This window comes from Phodopus roborovskii, unplaced genomic scaffold (genome assembly GCF_943737965.1).
Source record: "Phodopus roborovskii unplaced genomic scaffold, PHOROB, whole genome shotgun sequence".
Taxonomy (NCBI): domain Eukaryota; kingdom Metazoa; phylum Chordata; class Mammalia; order Rodentia; family Cricetidae; genus Phodopus; species Phodopus roborovskii.
The window spans coordinates 4944294-4968194 of NW_026126639.1; the positions used below are offsets into that span (position 1 = coordinate 4944294).

The following is a 23901-nucleotide window of genomic DNA, read 5'->3' on the forward strand; positions in this document are numbered from 1 at the left end:
TTAACACAGCTATGGGGTCTTGGAAAATGCCAGAAAGAATTGGATTTTACCCTAGCGGCTTCCTTTCTATGGACAGAAGCATACAAATAAACCCCACCCGAGTAATTTCCCTAAGGCTCATTCCATTTGCCCCTCATCACGGTCATTCAGCAGACAATTTGGGCATCTCCAACATTTATGCAATGCTGACAAATATTTAGTTCATTTGCAAAGAAGAGTTGACTCACCCCAGTGTCAACAACCCATGAAGCCCTCCACCATTGTTTGTGAACAAGTCATAAGAAGATTTCCAGGTGGATGCTAGGACCCAAGGCCCAGGCGACACTAGACTTGGAAAGAATGTCTGAGCCAGAGGATGGGAGAGGTTCTGCGGAGGGCTGTCTTCTGGCTGACATGGTCTTGCATTCACAAGTCACCACAACACATGATAAGGACACTTGACGGTCCTATTGTGGGAGGGGGAGGGGCTACCGAGGCCCCACCCAGGCTCAGGAGCTACTGGCAGCTAGTTTGATAGCTGCTAGAGGAAAGCAATGGTAGCTAGTATGTTGTTCACAGATGACCTAGCAGCATCCACAGCCATATGAGCAGTACTAACCAAGCAGTCCGTGAAACCCTCTACCACTGTTTGTGTACAAGTCATAAGAAGATTTCCATAAGTAGGTTAAAACAACAACAACAATAATAATAATGATATGCAAGTATTGATCTTACTTTGTGATATAATTATTAAATTTTAAATTTAAAAAATATAAACCTTAGCAGCTACCAGCCATATCTTGGGCTGTTGTGTGACAGACAAGTGCACCATTGTGACCATTCTTGATGGGAGATGTCATTCTGTAAATATGTTTCTCTTATTGGTTAGTGAATAAAGCACTGTTGACCAATAGGAAAGCAAGATAGGTGGGACTAGGAGACAAGGAGGATACAGGAAGTAGTAGGGAGGAGATTTAAGATGGAGGACCGAGTGAGCAGAATGCCAGCCCCTCTCTCCAGTAAGATGAGACCACATGAAAATACTTAGATTAATAGAAATGGGTTAATATTTAAGACAGAGCTAGCCAATAAGTAATGCCAGTAACTGGCCAACAGCATTATATCTAATACAGCGTCTCTGTGTGTTATCTGGGGCTGGCGTGGCTGTGGAACCAGGCTGGTGGGAAAACCACTCATAACACATATTCTTAGAAAAAAGTGCACATTCATTCCTTGTCCTCAGAGCCCTCTACAACACTTACAAGGCCTCAGCCATGGTGCTGAGGGGTCCTGAAGCACAGACTTAATATTGCTTTTCCAAAGTCCCCCTCCCCTTTAGAATAAATATGGAAACATAAAACACGATGATCATCGCAAACAAAATGTGTGTGTGTGTGGGGGGGTGAATACATGAAAGAGGCTGAGAGCCCAGGCCCCATCCAGCCGTGGTATATATTATCATTTAAACAAAGCCAGGAAAAGAAATAAACAAGAAGCAGACTCAGTTGCAGGAGGCAGAGCAGCCAGCTCCTTTATTGCTGTGTAAAGATGTAAGGGCAAAACCACACAGGCCGAGGATAACGAGCTACCCTTCCATCAGCTACTTATTAAGGCCAACTCTGAATCCACTCATTAACACAGTTATACTGAGTCTCGATTTCAGACCTGGAGGCTAGCTAGCCTTTTTATAGCACAAGCCATTTCCCACTCTGTCCTCTCAGTGTTAAAGAATAGCACCCCTGCGTTAGCTGTAGAATACTCAGTGACTGTCCTAACAAGATAACTTTTGTCAAGAAACTACAAACAATAAACTATGCAGAGTTTGGTTAAGTATACGGGATGAATGGCCCGAGCGCACGTGCATATGCATGCACACTCAAACACACACACACACACACACACACACACACACACACACACACACACCATCACTGGGTGCCACAGGCCAAACAGTATGGTCTTTGCATATAACCTGCACATACAATCCTTGAAACTTGAAATTGTCTCTGGGTTAACACTGTGGCTTGTACCACAAAATCACATCAGACAAAATTCCCTTTGAATATCTATTTTATTTTATGTGTATATGTGTGTGCCTGAGTGTATCTATGTATGTACACTGTGTGCATGTAGGAAGATGCAAGAAGTCAGAGGAGGTGTCAGATCCCCTGGAAGCAGAGTTACAGGCAGTCGTGGGCCTTCGTGTGGGTGTTGGAAACTGAACTCAGGTCCTCTGCAAGAGCAGAATGTGATCTGGAGCACGGAGCCATCTCCCCGCCCGACACTACACTCTTCGTGGAATAAAAATAAGAAAAAAAGAACTATTCGGGACACATGCAATCGTCCTTCTAATTGTCTCCAGTCTGTAAAAGTCACAGATACGAGGGTCAACCGTGTCCGCGCACTTCAGATGTACAGCATAAATGAAGGTGTGGCGGTGCTGTCTCTGAATATTAGAGAACATCAGACAGGAAGCTGAGACAGGAAGCTGACGTGAGCGTCACATCAGAGCCACCCAGGGAGTTATTTACAGAGCACCCCTGGAGTTAGCCAGGCACAGCAGATAAAATGCTTTCCCTACAAACCTGAGGGTGGAAATAACAGGAAGTGTGACAGATGTGCTGCAATTGCCACCTCAGAAGACAGATGGGGAGCAGCGCAGAGCAAGCCAGGAGGGCAGCCCCGTGTGGAGGGCTCTGGCTCTCCCTGCCACACCCTGCTTCAGGAGCAAGGTAAAGAGTCCCTGAGGATGCCCTCTGATATCAATCTCCAGCCTCCACATGTCCCCACACATGCACACGCACGCGCGTGCACACACACACAAATTTAACAAATAAATTAAACCAAAAGCAGACCTTCTGGGACCTACATCCTAAGTGTAAGTAATTAGCATTGCCCTAAAATGCAATCATGGGGTGGGGGGAGGGGGACTGTTCACACAGCCTGTGAAACAGGGTCTATTTGCAGCCCACATGTGATGGGAGATGTCATTCTGTAAATATGCTTCTCATACTGGTTAATGAATAAAGCACCGCTGGCCAATAGGAAAGCAAGAGAGGCGGGACTTAGGAGGCGAGGAAGAGAGAGGAAGAAATAGGGAGGAGATTCAACATGGAGGACAGAGAGAGCAGAGCTCAGGCCCCTCTCTCCGGTAAGATAAGACCATGTGGAAACATTTAGATTAATAGAAATGGGTTAATATTTAAGACAGAGGAAGCCAATAAGAAACGCTAGTAACAGGCCAACAGCTTTATATCTAACACAGCATCTCTGTGTGTTATTTGGGGCTGGCACAGTACTGGAACCAGGCTGGCGGGAAAACCTACACATCCTGTCATCTCTTAGCAGAGTGACCCCGCCCCAGCTTCCCTTTGATTCAATGGACTAACCATGCCTCCCACAAACATGCATTCCAGTGACAGGGAGAGTAAGTTACACGTGTGTGTGTGTGTGTGTGTGTGTGTGTGTGTGTGTGTGTGTGTCAAGTGTTCCACACGGGTGAGATCAGCTACTAAAGAGCTGATGAAGAAGATCCAGACCTGAGTGTGTTAGAAAACATCACACAAAATCCACAAATGGCGAGGTCAGAAGAGAAAAGCAAAAGACCTTTGCAAGAGGGAAAAATAAGACAACATTGGTTTTGCTATCGTTTAAGAGGAATCTGCCCAAAATCACAGACCTGCACAGCATATCCCCGTTGATGTAACAGAACAGAGGACTCTGGGCACCTCGGTTTATGGCCGTTGACTTCTACTCACAGACATAAGCGTGGGACTGGCCGCCGAAGCCCCCCAAGCAGGAAGCCAGAGGCAGTCAGGGAAGCCAAGCTCAAGTTCGGCTATCTTCTGGTTCTCCTTAAGGCCTGGGTCAGATGAAGGAGCCCTCACCCTCTTTGCCAGGTTTTAGTCCCCCAACACTGACCAATGCCTTCAGGCACCACCCAGATCTCCTTCCGGGAGATGCAGTCTAGAGACTCAGCCACATACAAAGGGTTAATTTCTGACAGGTTCCAATTCCATAAGCTCACCGAGGAGGTAAAATCTGCTCAACCCTGAAAGGCTATTTGAGGGGCTGAGAGGTGGCTGTGTAGTCGAGAAAGGCTCTAGAGCAGGGTTCCCAACCTTCCTCAACCTTCCTTGTGCTGGGACCCTTTAATATGGTTTCTCATGCTGTGGTGACCCCAACCATAAAATTTCTTCATTGCTGCGTAACTGTGATTTTGCTGCTGTTATAAATCACAATGTCAATATCTGTGTTTTCTAATGGCCTTAAGTGACCGGTGTGAAAGGAACATGTGGCCCCCAAAGGGGTCACGACCCACTGCTGCTTTTAAGGGTTCTCACGCCCTCTTCTGGCCTTTGCGGGGACCTGCATACACAGACATACATGCATAAATAAAATTAAAGTAAAAAAAATCTCAAAAATTAAAAGTCCGAAAAAAAAATTAAAAGTCTGCTTGAACTCACAATTTAAAATTCTTTCTTACTAATTTCAATTGCAAACTTCCTTACTGTCCTCCATAGATTATGGCATTGGGAAAAATGCTGGCAGCTGTCTACACAAATTCCCAAAAAAACGCCCAAATACTATGTATTTTATTTTAAATAATTGCTGAGTCAGTGTAAAAAAATCATTTTTAAGTGATGTGGGGTAAGTTCCTCTACTGATGAGAACTAGGTAGCTTCCTTCCACTACATTACTTATCCACGTTACATAATGCTTAATTTTTGCTCTTCAGAAACATATTAGGATACAGATGGATAAACAGACAGATAAAAGACAGCCAGACAGCAACTGTTCTTTCAGGGGTTTATGTGCAGCCGGTCAGCGGCTACTTCCTAGTACAGAGAGCAGCAAAAGCTCATCTCACGCAGACTCACAGGTGGTCCCCAGCATCGCTCACACGTGACATGTCTCCGGTGAACCCGGTGCCAGACACTGCACGCACGCACGCCTTACATAACCACCTGCTGTTGTTGGCAGAGCCGCAGCATCAGTGGCTCAGCCGACCCTGTCTCCTCCAGCCACACCCTGCAGCTCTAATCTGCCAGGTCCTCACGTGCAGTCACATGTTTGGGGACTTCTATGGCAGCAAACAAAGCAGGCACTATTCCCTGCCTACCGGTAGGAAGAGTTCAGTAAAACCGATCACACGGCACACAGATCATGTCAGGACAGAGGTCACAAGCCACGGAGAAAGCAGGGGTCAAATGTACACTATGCAACACTCCCCCTGGCCTTTCAAACAAACCTTTAAATTGGGCTATGTGGGGATAATTTATTTAAAATGCTGCATCAGGTATAAACAACTGTCAATCACGAATGCTTCTCCCAACGTGAGTCCCAGGGAACAACTAATTCCAAACATCAGCTATGCATGATTTCATTCCCAGGGCTCAGAGAGAACATGAGCCATCATGATTTGCTAAGTATATCTAGTCTTCAAGTAATGGTATTAGGTTTGTTAAGCCTGAGCAAGCGTTCATGTATGTGAAATATGTGTCCACACACCTACCCCAACTCCCTAACCCTCACCACCTTCCCCCCCACCCCCACCCCCACTCCCCACCCCCACTCCCCACCCCCACTCCCCACCCCCCCACTCCCCAACCCCACTCCCCACCCCCCACTCCCCACCCCCACTCCCCACCCCCACTCCCCACCCCCACTCCCCACCCCCCACTCCCCACCCCCCCACTCCCCACCCCCCCACTCCCCACCCCCACCCCGTTGCCTTCTCTGGCATTTCATTACTAATGCGGGTCCCTAGTGTAAAAACACTGAATGCCAAATGAACTCCTACTGTTTCATTTACTCAAATATTTAAAACAAATCTATCGGCACACAATGATCCTGCCCTGGGTGTGAGGCAAATCTATGCCTATTGCTTTCCAAAACAGAATCTGTGATGGTGTAAATGTGGAGGGGAAACAGGGAGTATCCACAAAACCACTCCCAGACATACCTATGCCTCCACTAAATACCAAAACCACACCAAAGGAGGTAATTTAATGTTACAATAGCTAAAATTAAGCAGTGATGCAATAACGTCAGTGACTAGAACTCTGAATAAAATGTGACTACATTGGTGTAACTAGATTTAGGTAAAGACAGCGTCGATCTCATCTGGATTGAATGTTTATGATTACACAGTTAGAATTCAAAATGTAAATGAGAGGAAATAAAAAACATTTACATAACTTAGAGGTCTCTACTTAGCTACCCCGAACATCATCTATGGAACAATGACACCTATTGGCAGGCTATGATATTGCAGCCCAGCTCTATAGTCTGCTCTTTAGCATCTGAGGAGGGGGTCCAGGCAGCCATGTGGAACCAGGCATGTGGAACCAGGAAATGTGTTATATCCTCATACTGGGTCACCTTGGCCAGCCTTAACACAAGGTGGGGTGCTTAGTCTTGCAGTAACTTGATATGACATGGGAGGTGAGGCCTGCCCTTTTCTGAACAGACAGAGGAGGAGATGGGGGTTGGGTGGCGGAGGGGGAGGGGGTCTGAGCGGAGAGGAGGGAGGGGACTGCAGTCGAGATGCAAAATAAGCAAATAAATAAATACATGTTAAAAAGACAAAAAAAAAAACCCCGAAATGTGTTATATGCATGCAAGAGAATATCAAAAATAAAGCTATTGTTTTGTAGAAATAATCTGTGCTTTAAAAAAAAAAAAAAAAATGATTCCAGGGCTGGTAACTGAGTTTAATCTCCACATCCCAACTTTCACATAGCTGTCCTCTGCCGCAGTGGCTCTGGACCTGGGCGTCAAACGACCATTACACAGGGGTTGCACATCAGCTGTCCTGCGTGTCACATATTTATATTATCATTCATAACAGTAGCAAACTCAGAGTCATGAACTAGCAATGGAATCGCTTCATGGTTGGGGTCAGCACAGCATGAGAGGCTGTATTAAAGGGTCACAGCGTTAGGAAGGCTGAGAACCACTGCTATAATAATAAGTAATTTTTAAAAGAGCTCAGTGTAAGCATTGCTACCAGTAGGTGAGCCAAGAAGACAGGGGCCGGCAAGGAAGCAATGGTCTCACGTCCCTGTGACCTCTGTGACCTCTGCAGCACCAAGAGTTTCCAAAGCCCAGGGCTCCGTGCCCTTCATTCTAAATCTCCCATTTAATACCTTTTAGCTTGGGTTTTGTGACAGGCATACAAAGTCATCCTCCACCAGAAACCAGACTCACACACATCTCAGAAGCACCGACCTGTGCAGCTACCATCCTCGTCTACTGACCGCTCTGACTTGGGTGTCTGTCATCAAAATCATCCCAGCAGGGCAAGCCTTGTGGAGCCAGGTTCTCACCAAATACCTCAGCCCAGTAAGTTCAAGTTCACTGCCTGCAAGACGAATTTTACTCCCACAGCTTTGACTATCAGACCTTCCAGAAAGCAGCTGGAACACAGTCTGTACACTTACATCCCGAGACTACAGAAACAGCCTCGCAGTGCACACGGAGATGCCACACAAGGTACTATACCCTGAACAAAGTGCAGAAATGCCCCTGTGTACTCCACACCAGGCAACGTTACTGATCTTTTGGGTTGTTTTTCTTGGATTACTTCTTAAATGGCCCTTTTCATGGGCCTGGAGAGATGGCTCAGGGGTTAAGAGCACGGGCTGCTGCTCTTGCAGAGGTCCTGGGCATCAATCCTCACACCCACATGATGGCTCAGGACCCTCTGTAACTCCATTTCCCAGGATGTGATGGGCCTCTGCAGACACTGCATGTATGTGGTGCACATACACACATACAGGCAAAACATCTATGTACATACGGCAATAAACACAAGTCTTTTAAATGTCCCTTCTCTATTAAGTCCCAGGCCATTCATGCGACACAATTTTCACCCACCTCTTAGATGAGTGTGACCCCAGTTCTAGGACCTAGCTTCTAACTGAGGCCAACGCAGTTAACAGTGCTGCTGGAACCTGACATTCCTGGACCAGGCTGGAGTCCTGTGTTGCCCAATGCAGTGGTGAACCCACTCTGGGTCCTTGCTCTCCGCCTCAGCCTGCTCTGCAGACAGCCTTAGGATTCGGTTGGAGGCGCAGTGCCCGCAGGTGTCAAGTTCTGAAACTATTATCAAGCCAGGTACCACTGAGCAATGAGATTCTGGAATAGCTCGACCTCCGGCGTGCAGGGGAGGAGAAATGAGGTCACTTTCCATTCAGGTACGTGCCTGGACTTCCTGGGACAAACAGCTTCAAGTACTCATTTCGGAGAAAGTTTGAGTCAGTCTGTCACGGGGCGCCTCGGTCTCGAGAGAAACAAGCAGACTCAGTACGCGCGGCCGGGAAACCACGTGGAGCTTAGCGGTAGATATATCTATGAAGAAAGCAGCTAGGACTGATGGTGTCCTACAAAACCAGGACACACAGCACTTCTCTGAGGACAGTGACCTCAGCATGGACTCGATCAGAGGGACAAACTGGGGACCCTAACCCTGGGGAGGAGCCTTACTGCTCCCCTCATGGGTGCAGGTGCCGGACTGTCCTACATAAGTGCAATCGCAATCTCTCACTCCTTTTGGGAGAACAGAACGGCCCTCCTCACAGGGACGGGAGGATTCTGGGCTTTCCTCTGGCATGCTGCAGGATGCTGTCCTTTTGAGTCTGGGGCAATGCTTGTCAACCCCTTGGCTCCACATAAATGTGTCAGCAATGTCTTGTCATCTACTGGAATTATCTCCTACTTCCCCTGTGATTCAAGTCCCAGGAGAAGGGGACAGAAATGTGCTTGCCAAACCCACACACTAACAAATGCATGTAAGCAGAAACAGATGTGCCAGCATTCCCTTTGGGGGTCACAGAACTGCATTTGAGGCCTGGGCCCAGTTGTATGCATCAAGGACAGACGACAAGGTGGAAATCTAGGAGCACAAGAAGGCACAGGAGATTCCCCAGAGACCCATTATCTCCGCTCCTGACACTGTCCTCAGCCACGCCCCAATGTAGAGTGACACTTGGGGACTAGATCTGGGGCCTGGTGCATGGCAGGTATTCACTCTGCCACAAAGCAAAACCTTCATTGTCTAAATTTACTCTGAATGTCGTTATTGGGCTGTGTAGACCAACACGAAGTGAAAAGCTCCTTCATAATAGCTGTATGTATGCAGTGAACAGATGTTTTCTCACTCACATGAGAACCAACTAACCTCTCCCTGACTCCCTGGAAACTTGTGCATCTGAAGTGCTCAGGAAGACCCAGAGGCCACAGAACACTTAAGATTGTGTGAGCCACACTCTTGGGCCGTGCCCCTATTTGGGAGCATGATTGTTAGCATTATCTACAGTAAAAGCCTGCTGGTGGCCATGTCCATGCAAGACTATCTTCCCCATCAATCCTGCAACATGCCATCTCTTGACTTTCCCTTTGTGGAGGGTAAAAGGTCCTCGTGCCCATAGGTGAACACTAGGGAACCAGGAGAGTTAAACAGGCAGGGTTGTCTCCTCCATCGCAGAGATGCATGCCTGATTTCCATCCTTCTAAAGCTGGGAGTGGATGCGGTTAACAGCCCGGTGGTGTGTGCTATCTGTAGGGCAGGACCACACCCACATCCCTGAGATTGCTATGCTTATCCCAGACTCTTCCTCCTTAGACCTTTGCTTGAGCACTGTTTGTCAGTCAGTAGAGCCTATGCTTACGGGAGAGGTCGCACGCTCTTCACAGCAGCTTAGGAACCCCTGTGTTATCAGAAGGGCCAGGCCACACCTGACCCCCTGAGACTTTATGCTCCCTGGACCCTCCAGCATTGTTTCTCAGTCAATAGAACCATCTTTAGGAAAGAGACCACACATACTTTGTAAAGAGCTTCAATGTAACATGTTTTAAGTTTGCTGTACTTACAGGATTGAGTTAATCAACATCAGGAAACATTTTAACAAAAGTTGGCTGTGCTTAAATATGACTGAATACACTGTGCGAGACTCTAGAAGTTTGAACCAACACAGCTACCAAGTCATATTGAACCAGATTTCCTTCGTGCCTCACATGGACCATTGCTCTCTGCAGAAGCTCCCACATCGCTGGGGCTATACGTGTCCTTGACGCCCTTAGGTGCAGGAGCCACTTGGATTTACCACGCCCATCAGCTGCATACTCGCGGTTCTACTTTATACCCCTGTCTTTCCACAGCTTCTCTGCAGCATGTCCCATGCATTAATACCTGTGACCATAGCAATAAGCTGGGGGTGGGGCTAGTTTCTGTCATGAACTATTTTTATTGTCGTAGTCGGAGTTCTGTTGGTGCAGTTGGAGAAGAGCCGAGGACAGACAAAAGCCAGGGCCAAGTCTGGGGTCAAGCACTTTCAATACTCAAGTCAGAGCCATATTTAATACCCGCAGTCAGCATTCTTAGGGTTGGGTTGCTGGTGAATGCAAAGTGTATTCAGCTAATTAGATCAGTTACAGTAAGTTATTTCTCTCCTGGACGCAGCAAGGAGTGAGATAAAAGACAGCTACTTAATAACCAGACAAGTCTGCTTCTGCGTCTGGGTGCTTGAGACTAATGACAACACTCCCCGGATGGATTCTCCTAGTGTGCCTCGACATAGCCTGTCCACCAAAATCCCGGGCAACGTGAAAAACAAACCAGTGTTACATGCTGCAGAAAACATACACACACACACACACACACACACACACACACACACACACAGTTACTGTGTGAGTGCCACACACAGTAAAAATGAACCAAAACACAGCAGTAGCATGTGGATGAAAATCTTCGGAGAGAGTGAGGAGCCACACGTCAACCACTGTAAAATCACACCTCTGGCAGAGGGCGTGTTAATCACATTGGGGGCTTACTGAGTTATCCTTTCAGTTGGAACTTCCATATTAATCAAATGTGTACATTAGTTACTTTTCTTACTGCTATGACCTAACAAGAAGTAACTCGAGAGGGAGGGGACCAGAGGGCGTGGTGGCACATGGTGTCCGCAGCCACAGGTGTGGCGCAGACAAGAGAAGGGGCCAGACTGTAAAATCGCAAAGCTCCTCTGCCTTGAACTTCTGTCATCAAAGTCATCAATGAGGCGCCACCTCGCTCACCAGCACCCCCTGCTGGAGAATGCTGATTCAAACACACAGACTTGTGTTCCGATATCAAACCTCTACACACAGCATCTGAACTACTCATGGTCCAAAATCATGATCTAATTCTACAGTTCATAGTTCCGGACTAAGATGGACTCATTTAACCTTTTAGAGGAAGACAGGACAATTGCATCAATCAAGGTCACAATGCCTTCCCAAGGTATTTGCAAAGACTGAAGGGAATTTCCCACTTCCACAAACAAACACGAGAGCATTATTCTATAGCCAATGCATTTGGTTAAAAAGAAGGAAAATCCCAATGTAAAGAAAATAGTCACATTTTTTCCCTTTAGACATCCCATAGTCCCCATTTTAAAAATAGGAATATTTTTTTTATTTTAAAAAATCCTTTTTCATTGTAATTTGGCACAATTGTTTAAAGATAGTGCATGAAAATAAGAAAAGTATCCAAAAGAACAACTTGTATGTCAGTTGAGATCCCGGAGATTAGTATTTATGAAAACAATTGGCAAACAGCAGCTTACGATCCAAGACGAGAATGCCCAGCAGATGATGTCTCGTGTGGAGGCATAGACTCTGAGAAGAACACACTGGCGGCCATATGTTCTCAGCCTTCAGATCTCTCCGCCATTTCACTCTGAGGGATCACGCAGTGCCCACGTGTGCAAGGAAGCAGATGCTATCTTAAAAGAGGACTTTCAAATTTCTGTTCATTCAGGGAGGGAGGTGGCGTGCAGGTCTAGGTGGGGAGTGAGCAGAAAGCCCAGGCAACTAATGCAATCTGCAAGGGCCCATCTGCCCAAGTTGTCCGGGTGTTCTTTTGTTCTTGTAGCCCATCTCACATCTCTTCCCTCACGTTCTGTCAACAATTCTCCACTCCTAAGGAGAAGCCCTCCCTCCCGTCCACATGATTTCCTTAGGAACGATGACGGGGAGTCTCCTGCCTCAGATGCTCGGCAGTGGAGCCTGTGGCCATTAACTCTGCGGCCAAGGCCGTGGGAAGTTGCCGGGACCTGAGATCCTGATTAGGTCCCAGGAAGGCTAGCACGGGCACGGCTAAAAGCGAAGGGTATGGATGGCAGGTGGCGATGGAAATTCCTGTTGCTGCTGGATCCCAGGCCTGTGGCGCTACATAAGCATGAGGATCGTCTGGGATGGGTGGAGGGATGTGACAGATGTTGACAGATGTCAGGATGGTGCAGTACAAGGCCTTCGCCGCAAATAATCAAGTTGTGAAGAATTTCGAAACTAGGAGAGGAGTCCGTCTTGGGGCAACTGTGGGAAACCTCGTGCACGGGCAGCCCCGGGCACAGGATGAGAGAGAAAAGTGCCTGTTCAATGAAGGGCTGGCCTTGGAAGAGGCCCCTCTCGGGGAAAGGGAAAAGGCACAGGTTACAGAGGGAGAGAAGAGCAGCTTGAGAGAGGGGTGCAGAGAATTGGGGAAATATGGCTGCCCAGGGGGGTTGAGCTTTGCTCGCCCACCGACAGGGAAAAGCAACCTGGAACCTGTGTCAGAACCGTCTTTCCAGAATCAGGACAATGAGCCTAAGAGGTGGAAGTCTTGTCTGGATCTTCCTGCAAGACAACCAACTCTCCACAGGTCACAGCCAGTGTCTTCAGGAATCAACGGCTACATACACCCTGGTAATAGATGACATCATCCCGATGGTGGATGGTTAAAATCAATCCTGCAGTGGCGAAGTAGGAGGACATGGCTTCCTAAGGTACTAACGGAGCCTAATGGCTACACCCTGTCAGGGCAAGAGAGTGTGAAGTAGGCTCTGGGTAGAGATCTCTAAAGAAAAACACCTTGGTGTTGGTACCCCCAGCCCAAGTGCCCTCTCCAATCCAAATCAGTCCCTGGGCCTCATGAGATACATACATGGTATGCTGGGCTCCTCATGCCAAGCCCCATGCTGTGCTCCTACGACACCTCTCTATGCTTCTGTAAGCAGTGGAGACCGCACTTTCAAGTGTAATTAACAACTCAAGCCAACGCTAAGAAGGACTGTGAAAGGATCAAGTCTCACAACTCCAGCGGGCAACCTGCAAACGCGCAAAGTGTTGGTGCCATTTTTGCTTAAGGGAGGAAGCACCCAGAAAGTCTTGAGAGTCTCAGGCACCAGACTGAACGATCAGGAAACAAACTGTTGCCGATGCCGACGCCAATTCGGATGCCGAAGGAAACAGGGCGTGGTGGACGTTCAAGAACCATTAAACACAAATGAAATTTGTTTCTTCTATACTGCCCAATCACTCTTCCTCTGTAGCTTCGTGCACCGCCCCCACAGCTCTGTGGCCTGACACACTGGGGCACGGAATGTAACGATGCAGGAGAATTGTTCATAAAGCCATTCCTCCGTGGCAATAAAGCCACCTTGAATCACAGGGCAGTCAGCTTGGTGTTTCTCCCACGCCGCATCTTGCCTTTCTCTGCAGCAGTGGGCAGGACAGTTCTGTCCTGTGCTGTCCTGTGCTGCCTCTCAGCTGTGCGGACTTCTCCCCCTGACTCCCCATCTCCTTACTTTAGCTCTCCAGACAGCTCACCCCACCCCACACAACACGTAAGCGTACGCGACAGTGGCCCCCACAGCGCCTGCCCTGCCTGAGACACAGACAGACGCGGTCTCGTCGCTCCTTATCCACACACTTTTCTGCCTATGCTGTCAGCATCATCAGATCTGTTAGGACACTTGGGATTTTAAATGGGGAATTAGGTTTAAAAAGAGATGCGGCGGGGGTTGCGGGGGAGGATCTTTCCCATGTTAAGAATCAGAAACACCACAATGCAGGGAGTTAGGAACTATTTAGGGATACTATGGATGGCTTGTAGATGAAAAAAAAATTAATAAGGGAACAAATAACTTAGCTGGGATTGACATATAGTTATTATCAGTTGGTAATTCATATTTTATCCTTAAAAAGTGGTTTGAAAACTGTGCAGATATGATAATTTGATAAGAGACAAGCCTTAGAAAGACTATTGATTGATATGTATCAAGCTTCACAAAGACTTATTACTGGTAAGACACAAGTCTTAGGCTTACTAATGAAAAGAATAAAAATACTCAGACACAGAGGAATTTAGAGCAGAGCCTACCACACCATTGAATTATGAAACTGAAGAGGAACAGCCCAAAGTTATTAGAAAATCCACCTTAATTTATGCAGTTACCATACAAGAATGACCACCAGATGACAGTTACCATCAAGGCTATGCAGAAACTATCTGGGATGCTGTAGAAATGTTAGATTTGAAGAGATTTAAGGGAGTTGCTTCATACGGTATTCACTCATGGTACGTGAAGCAGATGTTAAATTCATGGGCCACTAGAAACAGAATTACTCCACAAGCCTGGAAATAGTTAGCTACAGCAGTGTTGGAAGCTGGCCCTCGGTTACAACGGGAAACGTGATGGAGAGGGGAAGCTAGGATCATGGCACAGGGAAATAGAGCCAGAGGTTTTGAAATTTCCCAAGAGAGAGAAAATGCTGATTTACAAAAAAAAAATAGTCTATATGTGATGGTTACACTTTGGTACTGCATCTTACAGCGGCTTTGAATGCCTGAGACACGGTTGAAGGATCAGGAAAGAGGACTGGGTCGTTTTACTAAAATTATACAAGGCCTAAAAGAAACCTTCGCTCATGTTTTACAAAGATTGGCTTCACCTGTAAACGGAATGACAAACACCACCCAAAGATCAGCTTTGTCCTATACACAGCTCGGGACAACTTCAAAGCAGTTAGCTAAGACGGTCCAGCCTCATGGACTATTTCAGTCGGGACTTCAGATGAGCCTTGCACCCTCCCCTTACGCCAAGGCTAGAAAACAGCTAGCTCTCCCAAAACTTGATCTTTTTTTCAGGGTCCCCTAAAGACACTGCCACCCCCAGACGACAGGAAGTCGGGCCACAACACCCACATTGACAAGAGGTGTGTGTGGGGGGGTGACTTTAGTCATTTGATAGATGTTTGTCATCATTTAGAGCTGTTGGCCACCCGCTGTTACTGGTCATGGTCAGGGAGGAAACTGAGCAACGGGAATTAGATTCCAGGGATCTCAATCTGAAAAGAAAAGGGGAGGAGGAGATAGGAATGACAGGCTAAAAGGATAGATTACTGAATCTACTTTCAGACTAAAAGAGCAACTACTAGATTCAAATGCTTCCCATTGGTAAGGATTTTTGTATAATGACACAAAATTAAGGTTATTTTTGTTATATATGTTTCTGCTCTTATTTAGGATAGGTTATTTTTTGTTATGCTGTACTGTATGGTTCTATTTCTTGTTTAAGGTATTGTTCCTATGCAGCTCATTTAAAAATTTAGAGTTCTAGTCCTTGAAAGTTATTTAGGAAAATAAAGCAATACAAGTTAGAAGTTAGTCAACTGCAACAATCAAACTTATAATCATGCTAGGTATGCTTTCAACATCACCATTCCACTGTGGCAATAAAGCCACCTTGAATCACAGTACAGAGTCAGCGACTGGCTGAGAAGTATTAGGCATCCACAGAGTTCTTGGATGACTGAGGAGGTCTGCTAGAGAGGACAGGAAGACAGAAGAAGGGGTTTCCTAGGGGGTAGGGGGAATTTCTGGGGCTGATGGTTTGGGAAAACCTTGATGAGAGGGCCAGCCAATCAACTGTCTGCTGTCCTTGGGCTCATCATGTCTTTATCTCAGTCTCTGACTCCCGAGTTTTTATTATAATGGACCCATTTAGGTATTTGCTACACTCTGACTGTAGACCCTGGAGTCACACAGGCTGGGACTCACCCCAGCTTTACCACGCTTTGCCGTGTAAACTCAGACACGTCGCTTCCCTGTTATTTAATTGTTACATGGTTAAATGAATTATGGTGTGAATGAAAATTCCTGACAAGCTGTGCCTGGCTGTGAACAAAAGCCTGGAAAGAGTCTGTGTCTGCTGAGACTGATGGACTGGTTACAACCTCAGTGTTGTGGGGAGACTGGCCGTTCGTAGGTTTGGAGGCTGACCACTTTATCTTGGGCCGGTTCCAGCCTTCCAGAACGGCCATTCCTTATGCCTCTCTTTGATTGACCCAAACCTTATGATAATTAATAAAAACACAGGCAGAAGAGTCTGCAGCCCCAACTTGACAAAATGAAATCAAATTTAAAGCGCTGCTTGCTTGGCCCACATTATTTAGTTCCTGGCTCCACACTGTAACACAGAAGAGGGGACAAGAGGAACCGGGGTTTGTATTCACACTTCCCTTCCTGCCTCTTGTTTTCGTCATAAAACAAAGATTGGGACTCCCTGACCTCTGGAAGCTACTGCAGAGAGCTGAGTGGATTCCGACAGCATGGGGCCTAGCCGACCAGCCCCTCCAGATGTGGACATTGGTAACAGCTGGAGAACAAGGCGACAACCAGGCTTTGGTGCCGTCCGCTTGGCACCTGAAACGGAGTAAATCTGCTGGGAAACATGGGCTGCCTGGGCCACTCTGCAGATGCTCTGTTCCTCCTCCGGACAGTGGCGACACCAGATCGACCGCCCCATGCCCTGCTGTTAGGGTTCCCACAGTGTGTGGGGTCAGCAGTCGGGGCTGCAGCTGACTTCACTCAGTGTCTCTGTCCTATAGCCCCGAGCACCCTGATTTTGTAGGGGGCTTTCTCTAGGCTCAAAGCCTCCAGGCTGAACCCTCTCTCTTCCAAACTGGGTCTCTAGCACATTCTCTCCAGGCCTCTCCCCAAGGCTGGGAACGCGTGCTGGGATGGAAGCCCTGCTCCTGGCTGCTGCTCCTCAGACCCAGGTCCTACCTTTGCCCCAGTCCCTCACTCCTTCCCGCTGCTCCTGGCACAGTGCCCGGGGTGTGACACCCTCCCAAAGGCCGCTTTGGGTGACCCCGCTTCCTCCCCTCCCCCTCCCCCTCCCCCACCTCCCTCCCACCCCCGCCTTCTGTGCTGAAGGGGCACCGAGATAAGGAAAGCAGGGTTTCAAGTGATGCTTGAAGCATCCACTTCTCAGCTAGAGCAAGCAAGGACTGGCATCTATAGGTGGCCAGGCCCTCCCTGAGCAACGGCTGTGTGTACGGCCAAGCGATAAACTCTGGAACCTCAGCGGTGAAGATCAGTAGTCTTCCCTCAAACAGGGTGTGGCATGTGGGTGGAGACAGGTAGGGAGTGGAGGGGGGGAGGCAGAACTTCGGGGACCGCAGCTCAGCAGGGGAGATGCAGGGCTTCGGCTGGCTAGCGTGTCAAGTCTGGCCCATTTTCAACAGGTCCCTAGTTTCTTTAAAATGGCAGCGCACGCGCTAAAAGGATCACCCTCAAGGAATCCTACCACAAGGTCCAAAGTCAAGCAAACATGACACCATAAATGCTACAGTGATTATAAAACAACGGAGCAAAGCTGTCCATAGTGGCACACGCCTTTAATGCCAGCACTTGGAAGGCAGAGGCCGAAGCAGGCAGGTGTCTGTGAGTTCAAGGCTGGCCTAGTCTACATGAGGAGTTCCAGCACAGCCAGGGCTGCACAGTGAGCCCCTGAATCAAATCAACTAATTAATTTAAAAGAAGGACAAACTGTAGCTGAAGGGGCCACGCAGCATGTTCTGGAAAAGCGTTCATGTCAGACTTAGGTGGAAATGATTACCGAGATAATTCGTCGCTACCTTAATTTGATTGTTTATTATATTGTCCTTTCCCTTCAGTTGACTTTTTCCCAGCTTTGACTTTGCTTTCTGAAGTTACCCAGTTCGGTCTGTTGATGAGAACCCCAGTTTTCTCTAATTGGGTACCATCCCAGCAGCCTCCCAGAGACGATGACGGTGGTCGGTGTGAGTCCAGACAAGATGTCTGTTATGACCATGCAGCTGTAGTCTCTAACGACTCGGATATACGTCAAGGAAACTCGAGACAAGGAAGGATGTGGCTGTCTTGGATTTTGAAACGGGGGAGAGCAACAGGGACAAGGTGTGAAGAGCTTGGAGTCTTTTCCGTAAAGAGCACAGCGATCGGGCCACGCTCAGCAAGATCAGCGATGGAAAAGAAAACATCTGTAAAAGTCGCCGGCGCTTTTAGCCCGTTCGGCGGTCGTTTTGCTCAGATGAGAAAATAAAACACAAACTCCTGAGGTGGAGCACAGTGCCCGCTCTGTTTCTAAAGTCAAGCTCCAAAGAAGGCAGGGCGCTCTCACACTTGCAGACACAACACACAAGCACAGTGCACACGCGTGTGTATCTCTACACACACGTTCACGCATGGCAGGTGTTCAGGTTTGCGGGGTCACTGCTGTTGTGGTTAAAAATACTAGAACATTTGCAAAACAGCTTTATATTCATCTCGTAAGCTCACACACTAAGAGCAGAAGTGCACCCAAACCTGCACTAAACCTGGCATTTGTTCACCTTTGCAAAATAGGGAAAACGTTTTTAAGTCATGGGCATGCACCACTGCATTTCTTCCGAAATGTATTTTATCTTCCCGCTGCTAGAAAGCAGGCCGAGGACACGCACAGACGTGACTGATTGCAAGTGCTTTCTCTTTTTTTTGGGGGGGGGGCAGGTTTCCCTTTGGAGCCCTGGCTGGCTGTCCTGGAACTCACTCTGCAGACCAGGCTGGCCTCAAACTCAGAGATCCACCTGCCTCTGCCTCCCAAGTGCTGGGATTAAAGGCGTGTGCCACCACCACCTGGCAAATATATTCCTACTAGCAGAGTTAGTTGTAAATTCACGGGGAGGGTTTTGTTGGGGACTGCCAGGCATGGCATCTGGGGGTAGGAGCTCAGATGTTTAGTATTATTCTGACATCTTTTTGGTGCTTGTCACAATCAAAAATGAAAGGTTAGTTATGGGATTTTTTTCCCTGACAAAGAAAACAATCAATTATTATTAATTAACTCAAGTAACAGCAAATTTGAGAGTTAAAGGGGGGGCCTCTTTAAAATGACCCAAAACATAAATTCTTACAGAATTTCCCCCCAAATCACTCTGAGATAGAAAGCTGTCAAATCCAGAAGCTTCTGCCTGCTATCCAGGTCCAATGTGTAAATGCCATCTGTCCCAGTTGGGCCTCTGTAGAGATCACAGCTATCTGTTAGTTGTTAGGCTGTTTGTCCAATGCCACACTGCCCCAGGGGGTGATGGACAATGGCCTCACACATCGAACCATTTAGAGCTGTTACATATAGTGCTCTGGCTGAAAACAACTCAGCCCATGACATGAGGAGCCGAGGGAAGTCTGAGCATAACTGAACGTCTACAAAAATTCAATCTTCAAAACCCCTCAGCTCTGTCTTCCTCCTGCCCCATTCGACTTGGACTGAAATCATCAAGGGTTTCTTCAGCAGCTTGCTGAAGAAATGCATGATGCTCCCACACTTAGATGAGTTTTTATCAAGAATAAGGTTTCATTTCTATGCATATCTGAGAAATCAGATCACGAAATTGCAGACTACAGCACATTCTGAAGTGGCATGCTACCCATAGTTTGCTTCTCAATGCTGGTTTTTAAAAGGCAATTGTAAGTAGCATTTATTAAAAGCTTACTATCTATCAGCCCCTTTCTTCATCCTGTATGTGCTGTTTTAATATTCCACCTGGCTTCACAGATAGCATTACCATCTTCCTGCACTGGGGAGAAAGGAGAGAAGAAACCTAAGCATCTTGTCTCCTGACTTGACACTGTGGAGAGTTACTTCAACTCCACCCCATCCTCTCATCCTGCTGGACTCTTTCTGGCCTTGACTATCTCAAGTAAGTCTCCGTTCAGATCAGATTTTAACCTACAAACCCTTCAACACACAAAATAAAAGTGTGCAACGCCCCTCCCCAGCTACACACGTGTGTGTGTGTGCACACATGCACATTGTGAGTCAGGCTAGATAATTGCCAAGCCCATACAAACATGCCTGTGTCTTGTGATCTCTCTGGTTAAAGAACCTATAAACATGGCCCTTTACATATATAGTTAGGTATATATTACATATATAATTAAGTATATGGAACAAGGGTTATAGCAGATTTTTTTCAGGTGGTTGCAGTGTAATCATGGGTCTTCCAAGAAGAACACGGGGGTCTCGTGGAGAAGGCGGAAACTGAGAGAGAGGACAGAGTACGTAGGGAGATTGGTTTGAAGACAGAAGAAGGGCATGCAGGGGTCTGAGTGACAAGGTCCCTGCAGGAGTAGGAGTGTCACGGGGCGTGGGCTTTGCAGTTTCAAAAGCTCAAGCCAGGCCCGGTGTCTCTCTCTCTCTTCCTGCTTCTGCTCCTTCTCCAGGACCGTGTCTGCCTGCACACTGCCATGCTTCCCTCTGATGACAATGGGCCGAATCTCTGAACTGTAATCACAGCCAGCCCCGATTAAATGCTTCCCTTTGGAAGAGTTGCTGTGGTTGGTCATGGTGTCAGTCTCCACAGCAACAGAATCCCTAAGACCAAGATGGGGCCCATGAGCCAAAGCATGCGGAGGGCCTCTAGGAGACACACAGGACTAGGAAACGAACATGGCCATCAGCCTCCAGATGGCATATACCCTACCTTGATCTGATGTTAGCCTTTCACCCCCACATCTGTAAGCTGGTAAATTTGGCCGTTTTTAGACACCGAGGTGCCGGTGAACAGACAATTACGAAACACCCGCCCGTTGCCCTACCACTGAAAACCCAGGTTTCTCGTGCAAAGCCCTCGTGAGTGGCAGAGTGATCGCTCTGACCAGCATGGCCCCCAACAGGAGTTCACACACACACTCTTCACACCGCCATCCACAAGCAAGGATCACTAAGCATCAGGTATGTGGACAAGGGGCCGCCAGTGCTGTCTGGAGATGCTAGAATCTTCCACAGTGTCCCCTATGACTCCCAGGGCAGTGTGTCAGCAGCTTCAAACAGTGAGAAGCTGGCTTAAAGCAAAGAGTCCTATACTCATACTTCTGTCTTACTCTGTTCTTAGGAGATGCGGGAATTCGCAGGGTAAATAAGAACTCAGGTGCTCACTAATCCCTCTGACAATGTTACCTCGCACACGCACACGCACGCGCACACACACGCACACACGCACATACACACATGCACACATGTACACGCACATACATGCACACACACATACACACCCGCATGCACGCACACACGCGCACACACGCGCGCACACGCATGCGCGCACACATGCACACACACACCTTTAATACTTTCTTAGAGGGTTATCTACTTGCCAGGGTGCTGTGTTGGCTAGTCCAGGCTATCCACTTGACACACCTGGGAAAAATGGCCCTCAGTGAAGAATTCCCTCCACCTGACTGGCCTGTGGTCCCTGCGGCGTTTTCTTGATTGCTAATAAAGTGGAAGGGTCTGCCCACTGTAGCAGATACCATCAACAGGTAAGCAGACCAGGATGTGTAAGAGCGACAGCTAGCTGCATGAGCCAGAGAGAGCAAGGCAGAAAGCAGACATGGTCTCCATGGTCTCTACGTCAGTTTCTGGTGCTTCATCACAGTGCCAAACTAGGGGACTCTCTCTCTCTCTCTCTCTCTCTCTCTCCCTCCCTCTCTCTCTCTCTCTCTCTCTCTCTCTCTCTCTCTCTCTCTCTCTCTCTCTTTCCCTCTCTCTCATGATTGCGTGTTTGTTTTGCCTATACGTGTGTTTGTGACCGTGTGTGTGTCTGGAGAGTAGTCGGTGCTCCTAACCACTGGGCCATCTCTCCAGCCTCTGCACTGCTTTGTTTTTATAATGTGTACTGTAGGCATAAGTATGTGCGTGCATGTTTGCCCGTGTGTAAACTACTGGGGTTTTCTAGATGAAAGGAGGGAGGGAGGGAGGGTGCAGTAGTCGATGGAGAGGGAGCGCATAGGGAGAACAGATGATTAATTTCAGAGCCAGCAGCTTGGAAGACACTAAAACGCTCTCACCTACCATCCCCATGTCCCCTCCTCTCTTTGAGAGCGCTCGGTACTGACCTGTCGTGTCACACTGGAAGGCTTGTCAGGAAAACTATGTTGACCTAATTGCTCTGCTTGGGGACCCAGTGCATTCGTGAAATCGGCTAAGGGGCAGCACCACACTAAGGGTAGCAGGCGAATGGCTGCAGATTTTAAAAGGCCAATAACTTATCCTCCAATGTGTAAGGTTTTCTTCAATCTCGTGTCAAAAGGCATCAGTTACAATTACACTGACCCATTTATCTTAATTACTTGTTGTCCAAATGTAGTGTAAACTGTAGAACCGAAGCAGAGGGCATTTTGGTTAGCAAACACTTGATTCTAACAGGACGCGTAGGTGTCACACCTCTGGTTCCAGCCATTTCTGTTTTGAGCAGGGTCTCCACCGGCCCATCTGGAACTCACTCACCCAGGAGGCCAGGTTGCCCGGCCAGGGATCCCGAGAAGCCCTATGCTTCCCCAGCTCTGGGATTACAAATGATTGCCACCACGCCCAGCTTTTCACATTGGTTCTGGGAGCTGAACTCAGGTGCTGATACCCGGGTGGCAGGATCTGTAGCAACAGAGCCATGTCACCAGCCACTCTGATGCAGGGTTTGGAAATGCTCCACAAATACACCAAGGCGCTTCCATAGAAAATTGATTTGATGCTTAGCATAAAAGTAGATGGCTACCCTTCAAAAAGAAGGGGAAAACTTTCCAAGATTCATATTTAATATTTAAGCCTCTCACTGTGGGTATTGGAACACTGCTGGCTGCCATTTAATGAGCACCCCCGAAACTGTCAATTTTAATAACCGACTGACAATCTATAAGTTGATATGTTTCTGAATATCAACTATACACCTGTTAATACAGCTAAGAACAAAGACCACCTATCCCCCTTATATAGAACAATAGTGTTATAATACTTGGCACAATACTATCAAAAATGACATAAGCATAATTCTGACTCAAAAACACGTGCCAACATGCACAGACACTCTCCACAAGCTGTTGCACCTTAAGTGAAATCTAAACACTGCATCCCAATCCCTCATCATCTCACAAGGTCATTTGGTGATTGGGGTGTGGAACTTGGTGTTGGAGCACCACACGCAGAGGACCAGGGTTCAATTCCCAGGACCACAAAAAGTCTTTCAGCCAAACAGTCTGTCGGAACTCAAAGGCGATGACATGTACATCCAGGACAGACTGTAATGCTATGGCTAAGATGAACATTCAGTCTGAGTGTCCCTCAGACTGAGTAACGTGGCTAACGTGAGTAACACCCGGTTATCAAGAAGTGCTTGTACAACGGCCCATTGCAATCCAGACTTACACCTTCTACCATATTTCAAATGCAAAAGGGGAAAGCAAGCAAGCAAGCAAGCCTGTTTTCGGTGCTGAGAGTTAGAGGAATACCTCTTCCACGAAGGAGTCCTTCTTCTCCAGCATCTCCCGTAACGTCTGCAGGATTTTAACGCACAGTTTCTCTTCTTTCTCCATTAGTTTCTTTGTGTGGTTAATCAGCCTGAAAGCAAACCGTGAAACCTTAAAAGGGGACACCAATTTGTCATCAAAATACACACAATATGCTACGTGGGAGTGGGGAATGGTGTTGAGGGCACAAAGTAAATCAGGCACGTAACGCCAAAGGTCTCAAAACTATGCCTCAGCTTGTAGACCTGCTGGGGTATTTATGTGTCTCAGTGCTGATCAGCTCAGCGAGTTCTTCGGGGGCTATGGTACTCTGAGAAACAGGGAAACACTAATGTCCTCCTTCCCTCCACTTTGCTAGTATAAAAAGGTTTAAAGCATGCGATATGCCATCGTGCCATTTATCATTTTCTATTCATTGTTACCGCATTAATCATGACATCCTGGATGTAGGTGATAGCACAGTTTAGTGGGCTTTCCCCCATCCCCTCAGTAAGCCACGTGTGATACGACAT

General features: G+C 47.5%; 1 protein-coding gene across 1 annotated transcript in view; it reads right to left on the minus strand.

Annotated features, from left to right (window-relative positions):
- Positions 1-23901, minus strand: part of Itpr2 (inositol 1,4,5-trisphosphate receptor type 2) — a 356230-nt gene that overhangs the window by 137036 nt on the left and 195293 nt on the right. Inside the window, exon 37 of the mRNA XM_051173394.1 lies at positions 23372-23480. Coding sequence (XP_051029351.1) covers positions 23372-23480 — 109 coding nt within the window. The remainder of the gene's footprint in view (positions 1-23371; positions 23481-23901) is intronic.